The following is an 11,061-nucleotide window of genomic DNA, read 5'->3' as shown; positions in this document are numbered from 1 at the left end:
GCCGGCCTGGAAGTCTGCAAGGACGGTCCAGGGGCGGCCTTTCCCCCCGGCCTTGTCCCGGGGCCCCGACATTTGTCCCTGCAGCTGCAGAGCCTCGAGGACGCGGCCAAGGTGATGAAGTCTTGGAATCCAGGTGCAGCTTGGGGTGAGGCCCGGAGCCAGGAAAGAATTCTTGAGGCGTCTTTGGTGCAAAGTGGTGGTTTTTTGGGAACCCCGGGGACGGGCCGTGTGGACACGGAGCTGCGGCCGGGCCTGTGAGGAGGCCACCACACACCTGGGGTGGGAGGCCCCAGGGACAGCTGCAGCAAGGGCTTGGAAGCCAGGTGCTGGGGACCTCGAGGGCTGGCTGCGGTGGGGGGCCCTGATCACCATCTAATAAAACCCGGGTCACGAGACCCTTCAGAGCGCGCTGGGCAGTGTGCTTGGGGTCATCGCCCACGCGGATCTTGGGGTAGAGACAAAGGATGCTTCTAGGGGGACTTTTATACGTGACAGTAGACTCGCAGGGGCCCGGGTCGGGCTAAGAAGGTTGCCTCCTGCCCTCAGCACAGGAGGAGCGCGGGGGCAGCTCAGTCCCCAGAGGAAGGTCCCCCTGCCTGTTTCCGGGACTGCTCGGTGGCCTTTGTCCTCAGCTGGTCCCTACTCCCCCATCACCGGCCGGGCCGGGGCGGGTCCCGAGGTCCCTCCTCCTAGGACTGGGCCAAAGAGGGAACTTGGGCCACGGGGGCGGGGCCTGCGGGGTGGGCGGGACCGGATCAGCGGGGAGCGGGGCTTGATCAGCGGGGCGGGGCCTGCCGGGGTGGGCGGGGCTGGGCAGGGTGGGGGCGGGGCCGGGGCGGGGCAGGCCTGTGGGCGGGGCCGGGGCAGGCCTGTGGGCGGGGCCGGGCCGGGGCTGGGCAGGCCGGTGGGCAGGGCCGGGGCAGGCCGGTGGGCGGGGCCGGGCCGGGGCTGGGCAGGCCTGTGGGCGGGGCCGGGGCGGGGCAGGCCGGTGGGCGGGGCCGGGGCAGGCCGGTGGGCGGGGCCGGGCCGGGGCTGGGCAGGCCGGTGGGCAGGGCCGGGGCAGGCCGGTGGGCGGGGCCGGGCCGGGGCTGGGCAGGCCTGTGGGCGGGGCCGGGGCAGGCCTGTGGGCGGGGCAGGGGCGGGGCAGGCCGGTGGGCGGGGCCGGGGCAGGCCGGTGGGCGCGGCCCCTCCGGGAGGTGAACCCCGGGGTCGGGGGTGGGGGGTCGGGGTCGGGGTCGGGCGCGGGGCGGGGCGCGAGGCCGGTTCCCAGCCCGGGCAGCGGGCGGACTTCCTCACTTTCGGTTTCGCGCCGCCTGGAAGGGGCAGGTGTCCCGGGTCCCAGACGCGGAGGCCGCGGGAGCGCCCCCGGCAGTGAGTGCGTGGGCCCGGCCGCGGTCAGCGACCTGCCCGGGAGGACGGGGCGCGGGAGGCCCGGGAGAGCCCGGCGGGGGGCGCCCGAAGCCGGGGTGGGAGGGAGCCGGGCCGGAGGTGCGGCCGCGCAGACCCCGCGGCTCTGCTGCCCTGTTGGGCCGCCCCGACACCTGCTGGGGCTCCTGCTGCTGGGGGCCTGGGGGGACCTGGGGGCCCGGATGCCGGGGACCCTGATGCTGGGGAGCCTGATGTTGGGGACCCTGATGCCGGGGACCCTGATGCTGGGGAGCCTGATGTTGGGGACCCTGATGCCGGGGACCCTGATGCTGGGGAGCCCCCGCCGGAGCCCCCAGGCCCCACCACAGCACCGAGTCTGAATCACTTCCCCGCGTTTACTGAGCCTGGCGGAGCGCTGACACGTGTCGGGCCCCCGCGACGGGCCCCCGCGACGGCTGCCTGGCTTCACCCTGGCTCCCGTGGGCACAAGACAGCAGCCAGCACCCTCCTGTGAGCAGGCACAGCCCATCTCAGGGCAGACGGTAGCAGGGTGGCCCGCGGGCTCGGCAGGGGCCGTTCCTGGGCCTCACAAGCACCTGGGCCCAAGCAGGGCAGGGCGCGTGTGGGCTGCAACCTCTGCGAAGCTGAGCCTGCCAGGCTTCGGCTCCCTCGGATGCAACACTTGCCAGGAAGCCGCGTCCAGCCTCCCAGAGCCTCCTTCGTTGGGCCGCGAGCCCTGGAGGCTGAGCCTGGTGAGGCTGGAGCCCCAGTGGGCCCGCTGCTGTGCAGGCTCCGGACTCAGCAGGAGCCCCTGGGATCCAGCCCCGCACAGATCCCGACCTCATCCCGGCCTGGGGAGGGGGGGCACTCCCGGCGTGGCTGCTTCTCGTTGCATCACGACGCCCATGAGCCCCGTGCTCCTTCCTGGGCCGGGGCCCTGGCCCGGCACTGGGCGGCCCTCAGGGAGGCGGGTGGAGCCTCACAGGCCAAGCTTCTCAGTCCTGTTGCTGCGGCTGCTGCGCCTGAACACATCGGGCTTGGCTCCAGCCCAGCGCTCCTTGCATGAGGACTGTGGCCGCCTCACGCTCAGCCCTAGGCCCTCAACAATCACCCGTGGCATCATCTGCTTGCACCGGGGGCCCCGAGCATGCTGAGGGATGACTAGGGAGCAGAAGAGGGGCCGTGCTGTTGGGGTTCCGGCGTCTGGACGGATGGATTGGGTGTGTGCTGCGGGGTCTCCACCACAGGAAAGGGAAACCGCAGGTGGCGCTGGGCTGAGACTCCACTCCGTGGATTCCTCCGGGACTTTGTTTCTGGCGAGGGGCAGGTAACTGCTGCCTGGGTGGGTACTTAGGCAAGAAATATTAGAGGGTCACGCATCAGCAGCTGGTTTCTGGGTCGGGTCTGGGGGTCCCAGGGGGTGGGCACTGGAGCATCCCTGAGGGTGGGCGCCAGGGGGGTCCCGGGGGGCGGGCACTGGGCGTCCCTGCAGTGTAGACACCGTTTCTGCCCCTAGTGCAGAGATGATCGCGCTGGTGCTCGGAGACGCTAGGCGCTGGCTCGAGGTCACAGCCATTAGGCTGCAAACTTCGTCCTCATTGTCACCGCCCCCACCGTGACAACTGGTGCAGGGCTCAGGGCACCTAGGCCGCGGTGGGGGATCCCCCTGAGCCCCGCTCCCCAGGCCCAGCTCCTGTGCCCCTCCACTGCCGCCCCTGCCACCCCGCGCCCCCTGTCGGAGCCCCCGCCCGTCGCCCGCTCCTCAGAGGCAGCCACTGTTCCCCATCCCTCCCATCTGGTGCCACCCTCCAGGGCTGGGGCGAGCTGGGGCGAGGTCAGCGCGGCCCCTTCCCAGAAGTGATGCAGACGCAGCCGGTGGGCCTCAGGCCCGGGAGATGGGCAGCCTGAGCCCTGGGCGGGGACGGGGACCCCGGGCCACAGCAGGTCCCCTGAGGCTTGCTCCAGAGGCAGAGTCTCAGCTCCCGCCCAGCCCGCTCACTCGGCACGCCTTTCCTGGCGATTCCCGTGCAGAGCAGAGGCTCAGGCTCCCAGCACCGTGCATCCTGGCGTTTTTGGAAGATCGGAAAGACGTAGCACTCACACGGCGTGGTCCTCAGCCTGAGACCTCGGGTCCTGGTTGGCGTCCCCGACCTTGCGGGTCAAAAATTGCTGTGTGGCCTAGAAAACCACGCGCAGGGGGGCGGCTGGGTGGCTCCGTTGGCTTAAGTGTCAGAGTCTTGGTTTTGGTTCAGGTCCCGATCTTGGGGTCGTGAGGCTCTGCTCTCAGTGCACAGTCTGCTGAGACCCTCTGCCCCTCCCTCTGCTCATGCTCTGTACATAAATACATAAATAAGTAAACAAAATGTGCATTTTTAAAAGATTTTATTCATTCATGAGAGACAGAGAGAGAGGGGGGCAGAAACATAAGGAAAGGGAGAAGCAGGCTCCGTGCAGAGAGCCCGACACGGGACTCGATCCCAGGACCCCGGGGTCATGCCCTAGGCTGAAGGCAGACGCCGGACCCCCGACCCCCGCAGGGCCCCTCTGTTTCTCCCCTGAACTAGCCTTTCCCCTCTGGGGAGACGAGAGCCCTCCCTCGCGACTCCCCACATCAGCACTGACTACCGTCGTCTCCCGGAGGTTCCTAAGGAAGGAAGTCGGGGACCCGTACCCCCCGCGTGAGGACGTGAGCGCGTGGCTGCAAACGCCCCCCGCCCCGCGTGTGGGCTCCACGCAGAAGTGTCGTCCACACATGAGCCTTGGAAACGAAGTCTGTGCTCCGAGGTGAGGCCGTTGGCCCAGGCGGGAGCCACGTCCCTGCAACCGTGGGCGCGCCTGGCCCTATGGCAGCAGCAGCATCCGTGGGGGATCAAGCGTCCTGCAAGCGCATCCAAGGCCGGGCAGAGGCCCCAGCCCCATCCCTGAGTCCACAGCGCACCCGTCCACAGGCCGTGCCACGCAGGTGCCCGGGGCAGGCCTCGCACCCCATGGTGAGGAAGCAAGACGCACGCAGCCCTCTGCTCCCCGCGGGTTTTCGGGGCGCACCTCCTGCCACCGGTGACCTGTCCTCACTCTGTGGCCCAGCGGGCACAGGCCTTCCTCCAGGTGATGGCATCTCCCGCATCGCCTGTTTCCAACCGCCCAACGTGGGGAAACCGTGTAGTCAGGTTCTTGGTGCCACGGCCGCACCCCGAAGCCCTGGTGTGATGTGTGACCCTGAGGCGCGGGGACCGGCTCCTGCTACCCGATGGCATCGGCTCTGGGTGCATCGCCGTCCACGTCTCACTGCGGGGAGGTGACGTGGGGCCCGCGGGCGCCTTTCACTGCGGACGTTTAAACCACCAGTTTTCCATTTTGAAGTGGAGTCACGCTCGGTGCGGCTCTGTGCCCTCGCGGGAAGCTGCAGAGCAAACGGGAGGGCAAGTCCTTAAGGGCGAGTCAGCGGGAGCCCCACGAGGGGAGGCGTCGGCGACGTGGCCGCAGTCACCCTGAAGAACACGCTTGGATGCAAGAGTCACAGGGAAGTTGTCCACGGACGTGTCTGGAGCTTTGTAAGAATCACGAGAAGTTTGGAAGTGAGGGCCGAGTGCAGGGCTCACGTGGGCGCCGGGTGGGGAGCGGGCTGCCGTCCCCCGGAGGGGTCCCCGCATGGCCGCAAACCCCCGAGGGACTGTCTTCCCTGGCGCACGAGGTGGAGAAAGCGCGGAGCCCGCGCTGTGGGCTGCTGGGGCTGGGCCCGGGCAGAGCTCTGAGCACGGCTCTGCGTCTAGGCCGCCGGCGGGCCCCACGTGAGACTCCTGCGGGGCCGCTCTCCCCACCGGGCCCCCGGGCGCCAGGACTCGGTCAGGGGTAAATTGAGGCTCTCCTCGCTGGCGGAGCCACTCCTTCAGCTCTGGTTTTCCGACCCGGCAGCGGGTGCCCTCCCAAACGCTTGCCATGCAGTGGCGAACACAGCTCGTCAGGGGGACGGGCCACCTACTGCATCAGGGCCAGGGACACGCTCGGAAGGACATGAGCAAGGTGGCCTGAGAGGTCAGGGGCAGGGGAGCGAGCGGGGGCGGGGGGCGCCCGCGGGAGACGAGCCACGGAGCCGCGGGACAAGAGCGTGTGTGCAGAGGAAGCAGCACGTGCCAAGTCCCGGCCCTGGAAACACGTGGAGAGGCAGCCGGAGCCCCTGTGTTGCACCCCCCGCCCCCGCCGCTGGGCCTCTTCTTCCTTTGCATCCCTGGGGCCCCTGGACTCCGGGTCATCGGGTCATCGGGGGCCTTCCTGGCCGCTCTGGCCGCTGCCGCCTGCCTCAGGACGTGCACCCCAGCTGGCCCGTGTGTCCAGCCCCTGCTGCACCCTGTGCACAGAGCGGACATGTGGCACTTGTCCAGATGACGGGTGCCCTGAGCCGCGCCACGCTTGCCCCCACAGGCCTGGGCATGGGGGGGGCATGCTGACCCGTCAGGCTGGGCGCTTCGCGGATGGCAGCCCAAAGGACCAGCGTGTGTGTGCTGACCCGGGCCATGTGTGGAGCGCGTGGGGGGCGGAGGGGCGGGCGGGCGCCTGGCACTGGGCGGGGGTGGCACCAGTGTCCTCCGCCTGCCGTTTTCCCCGACGCCCTGCACGCATCCCGAATGAGTGATGGCAAACAAACTCTGCTCAAGGTAAGTGTTTCTCAAGGACCCAGCACGGCGCTGAGTGCGCGTCCCGCCGGGCCCACGCGTGGGGGGAGGCAGGTGTGCGTCCAGGGACCCCGTCCCGGGCCCCAGGGTGGTGTTGGGCTTGCACGGCTGTGTTTCTGTCCCGCAGGATCATGGGCCGCCAGCTGGGCCGCGCGCTGGGGCTGCTGCTTGTGGCCGGCGCCGTGGCCGCGGCATCCTGCTGCGCGGCCGATGGCCGGAGGGCCCTGTACCGCTCCTGCAACCTCAGCCAGGTGCCCCCAGTCCCCAGCACCACCGAGATCCTCCTGCTGAGCTTCAACTACATCCGGGCCGTCACCCGCGCCTCGTTCCCCCTCCTGGAGCGGCTGCAACTGCTGGAGCTGGGGACGCAGCGGACGCCCTTCAGCGTCGACAGAGAAGCCTTCAGGAACCTGCCCAACCTTCGCACCCTGGACCTGGGCAACAGCCGGGTGGATTTCCTGCATCCCGACGCCTTCCAGGGGCTGCCCCACCTGCAGGAACTCCGGCTGTTCGCCTGTGGCCTCTCCGACGTCGTGTTGACAGACGGTTATTTCAGAAACCTGGGGGCTTTGTCGCGCCTGGACCTGTCCAAAAATCAGATTGGGAGCCTCGAGCTTCACGCCTCCTTCCGGGAGCTGGGTTCCCTGAGGTCCGTGGACTTTTCCCTCAACCGGATCCTGGCCGTGTGCGAGCAGGGGCTCAGACCCCTGCAGGGCAAGGCGCTCTCCCTTCTGAACCTCGCGGCCAACGGCCTGTACAGCCGGGCCCCCGTGGACTGGGGGCGGTGCGGGAACCCATTGAGGAACATGGTCCTGGAGACCCTGGATGTGTCTAACAACGGCTGGACCGCGGACATCACGGGCAACGTCACCAGGGCCATCGGCGGGAGCCAGATCTCCTCCCTGGTGCTCGCCCACCACATCATGGGGCAGGGGTTTGGCTTCCGGAACATCCGGGACCCTGACCGGAGCACGTTTGCGGGGCTGGCCGGGAGCTCGGTGCTGCAGCTGGATCTGTCGCATGGCTTCGTCTTCTCCCTGAACGCCCGACTGTTCGAGGCGCTCGGGGACCTGAAGCTCCTGGACCTCGCCCACAACAAGATCAACAGGATCGCGGGAGAAGCGTTTCGCGGCCTTGGCAGCGTCCAGGTTCTCAACCTGTCGCACAATCTCCTGGGCGAGCTCTACGACTCTGACTTCTCGGGGCTCGCGGAGGTCGCCTACATCGACCTGCAGCACAATCACATCGGGATCATCCAGGACCAGACGTTCAGATTCCTGGGGGCACTTCGGACCCTGGATCTCCGCGACAACGCCCTCAAAACTGTTTCCTTCGTGCCTGGCATAGACACTGTCTTCCTGGGCAACAACAAGCTGGAGACCGTGTCCCACGTGGACCTCACAGCCAGCTTCTTGGAGCTGTCGGACAACAGGCTGGAGGACCTGAGCGACCTCTACTCGCTCCTCCGGGTCCCTGCCCTGCAGGTCCTCATCCTGAACCGCAACCGCCTGTCCGCGTGCCGCGGCGGACACGGCCCCACGGGCAGCGTCGGCCCAGAGAGGCTCTTCCTCGGGGGCAACATGCTGCAGCTGGCCTGGGAGACCGGGCGGTGCTGGGACGTGTTCCGGGGGCTGCCCCGGCTCCGGGTGCTGCACCTGAACCACAACTACCTGGCCGCCCTCCCGCCGGGGCTGCTGCGGGACCTGACGGCGCTGAGGGGCCTCGACCTGAGCGCCAACAGGCTGAGCACGCTGTCCCGGGGCGACCTGCCTGCTACCTTGGAGGTGCTGGACGTGTCCAGGAACCAGCTCCTGTCCCTGGACCCCGGGCTGCTTGCCCCGCTCAGAGCCGTGGACCTAACACACAACAAGTTCATCTGCAGCTGCGAGCTCCGTCCCTTGGTGAGGTGGCTCAACCGGACCAACGTCACCGTGTTCGGGTCCCGTGCTGACATGCGCTGCGCCTACCCCAGCTTGCTTGCGGGGACGCCCCTGTCCTCTGTCTCCATGGAGGGCTGTGACGACGAGGAGGCCCTGCGGGCCCTCGCGTTCTCCCTCTTCATCTTCTCCACCGTCGGGGTCACGCTGTTCCTCCTGGCCATCCTTGTGGCCGCCAAGCTCCGGGGCCTTTGCTTCCTCTGTTACAAGGCGGCCCGGCGCCTCCTGCCCGCGGGGCCTGCCGAGGACGGAGCGCCTGACGCGTACCAGTACGACGCCTACCTGTGCTTCAGCGGCAGAGACTTCGAGTGGGTGCAGCGCGCGCTGCTCAGGCACCTAGACGCTCAGTACAGCTCCCGAAACAGGCTGAACCTGTGCTTCGAGGAGAGGGACTTCGTCCCGGGGCGGGAGCACATCGCCAACATCCAGGACGCCGTGTGGAGCAGCCGCAAGGTGGTCTGTCTGGTGAGCAGGCACTTCCTCCGCGACGGGTGGTGCCTGGAGGCCTTCGCGGCCGCGCGGAGCCGCTGTGCGTCCCACCTGGACAGCGCCCTCGTCCTGGTGGTCGTGGGCTCCCTGTCGCAGTACCAGCTGAGGAGGCACCCGGCCATCGGGGGCTTTGTGCGGCAGCACCAGTACTTGAGGTGGCCCGAGGATCTGCAGGACGTGGGCTGGTTCCTGGACACGCTCTCCCGACACATCCTGCAGGAGCAGAGGGGCGCTCGCAGGGACGGCGGCATCCCGCTGCGCACCGTGGCGGCCGTCGCCTAGCTGGCTGAGCCCAGGCCGCGGGGCTCTTGCCATTTGCACGGGTCACTGCTCTGGGCGCCAGTTTCCTACCTGGAGAACGTGATTGCACACGAAGCCCGTTCTCCCCAACCCGCCTCGGCAAGGGGTCCCGCCAGCCCTGGTCGCGGGCAGGGGGCACCCGGGCTCTGCAGCGCGACACTGAGCGAACCTGAGGGAGGGCGAGCCCAGGCCCCCCTCGCCGCCCGACGGCCACTGCACACCTGGAGCCCCTCCCGAGGCCCGCCTCACCCACCCTCCCAGGCCACGTTCAAGGCGTCTCCTGTCCCCGTCCTCATCCCCATCAGCCTGGGGAGCTTCCTGGCACAACTGCCCGTTCCCGAGCCCCTGCAGCCTGCCGTGCGTGGCCAGACCGTGAGCCCCAATGGCAGGGGACTCGGGCCCGGTCACCCTGCACCCTGAGCCCCACAGGGTGCTCAATCCATAGCAGGTGCTGGATCAGACCCTGTGACCCGATGAGGTGTGCTGTGAAGCTCAGCGTCCCTGCGTCTGTGTCCGTGTCCACTCCCGGGAGGACAGGGCAGACATGCGAGGGCAGGTGCCAGGTGGGCAGCAGAAGGGCTGGACCTGGGACTCAGCATGCACGGGCTCCTGGGGGGGGGCAGTCACAGCCTCGATGAGCAGCCAGGGGTTGGGGCTAGAAGGAGGGGATGGAGAGACTGGGTGTGGTGATGGAGGGGTGGGGGTGGGGGTGGGGATGGGGGATGGAGGGGTGGGGGATGGAGGGGTGGGGGATGGGGATGGAGAGATGGGGTTGGGGGTGAGGGTGGGGATGGGGATGGGGCATGGAGGGGTGGGGATGGAGGGGTGAGTGGGGAGGGGGATAAAGGGGTGGGGGTGGGGATGGAGTGGGTGATGGGGGATGGAGGACTGGGGGATGGAGGGGTGGGGGTGGGGGATGGAGGGGTGGGGGTGGATATGGGAGTGGAAGGATGGAGGGGTGGGGGAGAGGATGGGGGTGGGGAGGTTGAGTGGGGGTTGGGGTGAGAAATGGTGGATGGGGGATGGAGGGGGGGTGGGGGACAGAGGGGTGGGGATGGGGGATGCAGGGGTGGGTGGGGACAGGGATGGAGCGGTGGGGATGGGGGTGGGGGATGGAGGGATGGGGATGGAGGGCTGGGGGATGGAGGGCTGGGGGTGGAGATGGGAGTAGAAGGATGGAGGGGTGGGGGGGTGGGGAGGGGGTGGGAAGGTAGGGTGGGAGATGGGATGGGATGGGGTGGGGATAGGGGATGGAGGGGTGGGGTGGGGTGGGGTGGAGGACGGGGTGGGGCATGAAGCAGGAGGGCAGAGTGAAGAGGCCTCTTGAGGTCGTAGTCCCAGGAGCCTCGAGGCGAACTCCAGGGTGGCCTCACCTGGAGCCCAGCCTGGGGGAGGCAGAGGCCACCCACTGAGGATGCGCTTCCCGCTGCAGGCCCCTGGCAGCCCTGCTGTCCCCACAGCAGGAACAGGGAGCCCGACGCCACCTAGTGTCCCATCGGGGCTGCGGGCAGGGGACCCTGGGCTGGCGGGTGGGGGCTTGCGGCGCTGCCACCCCCGGTGCGCCCTGGCCTTGGCTGAAGGTCCCGTGAGTGTTTCCCCAGCAGAACCGGACACGCGGACGGACACGTGCAGGCGAAGCTGTCGCCCGGCAGGCGGGTTGCACAGAAGTCGGCAGGGACGGGGCCTGTCCCACTGCCCTTCTAATCCTCTTACTGAAAAACCCAAATAGGGATCCCTGGGTGGCGCAGCGGTTTGGCGCCCGCCTTTGGCCCAGGGCGCGATCCTGGAGACCCGGGATCGAATCCCACGTCAGGCTCCCGGTGCATGGAGCCTGCTTCTCCCTCTGCCTGGGTCTCTGCCTCTCTCTCTCTCTCTCTCTCTCTCTCTGTGACTATCATAAATAAATAAAAGTTAAAAAAAATTATGAAAAACCCAAATAGAAGTTTTCCTAATGAAACAGTTGAAATGTGCTCACAGGTCGAGGTTCCTGCTGCAGTCTGGGGGGAGCAGGACTGTGGACCCACAGGCCGCCGCACTTCATTCCCCAGGTGCTGCTTCTTGCAAAGACTCAGCTTCCTGCGTCCTTTCCATGTGCCTCCTGCCGGGCTCCCCCCCCCACTGTCCTGGGGCCTTGCGGCCTGGCCCCATCGGGTCCTGAGCCAACATGCTCCCCGAAAGCCTCTGCCCCCCACGCCCCATGGCCCAGCCCGTCTGTGGCCCTGAGGCCTCGTTTCCCAGCGGGTCCGGGAAGTAAGTGCAGACAAAGGTCAGCTCGCAGCGGTGGCGGCGGGCAGTCC

The 11,061-nt window shown here is 68.3% G+C and overlaps 1 protein-coding gene across 3 annotated transcripts; it reads left to right on the top strand.

The window, feature by feature from the left end:
- Positions 1-1,287: 1,287 nt before the first annotated feature.
- Positions 1,288-9,420, top strand: TLR5 (toll like receptor 5). 3 transcript variants are annotated; one of them, XR_008665577.1, is made up of 2 exons: positions 1,288-2,695; positions 4,009-4,076. XR_008665577.1 is itself a non-coding variant. In XM_055334317.1 (2 exons), the coding sequence occupies exons 1-2, from the start codon at positions 2,526-2,528 to the stop codon at positions 8,744-8,746; spliced, it is 2,751 nt and encodes a 916-aa protein (XP_055190292.1). In that variant the 5' UTR covers positions 1,288-2,525; the 3' UTR covers positions 8,747-9,420. The 3 variants fall into 3 exon arrangements, 2 of the variants coding, with proteins under 2 accessions (XP_055190292.1, XP_055190293.1); XM_055334317.1 differs by lacking the exon at positions 4,009-4,076 and adding an exon at positions 6,166-9,420; XM_055334318.1 differs by lacking the exons at positions 1,288-2,695; positions 4,009-4,076 and adding exons at positions 5,942-6,020; positions 6,166-9,420.
- The last annotated feature ends 1,641 nt before the right edge of the window (positions 9,421-11,061 follow it).

The sequence above is a fragment of the Nyctereutes procyonoides genome, unplaced genomic scaffold, assembly GCF_905146905.1.
Source record: "Nyctereutes procyonoides isolate TBG_1078 unplaced genomic scaffold, NYPRO_anot_genome, whole genome shotgun sequence".
Classification (NCBI taxonomy): domain Eukaryota; kingdom Metazoa; phylum Chordata; class Mammalia; order Carnivora; family Canidae; genus Nyctereutes; species Nyctereutes procyonoides.
Note: the sequence above shows the minus strand (reverse complement) of the source record. Positions and strands in the feature narration are given on the sequence as shown.

Bases quoted from the DNA above. Each gene is read 5' to 3' on its own strand.
- TLR5 (XM_055334317.1), top strand. From the start codon at position 2,526: ATGACTAGGGAGCAGAAGAGGGGCCGTGCTGTTGGGGTTCCGGCGTCT. The intron at 2,696-6,165 runs GTAACTGCTGCC...TCTGTCCCGCAG, and splicing joins TTGTTTCTGGCGAGGGGCAG to GATCATGGGCCGCCAGCTGG.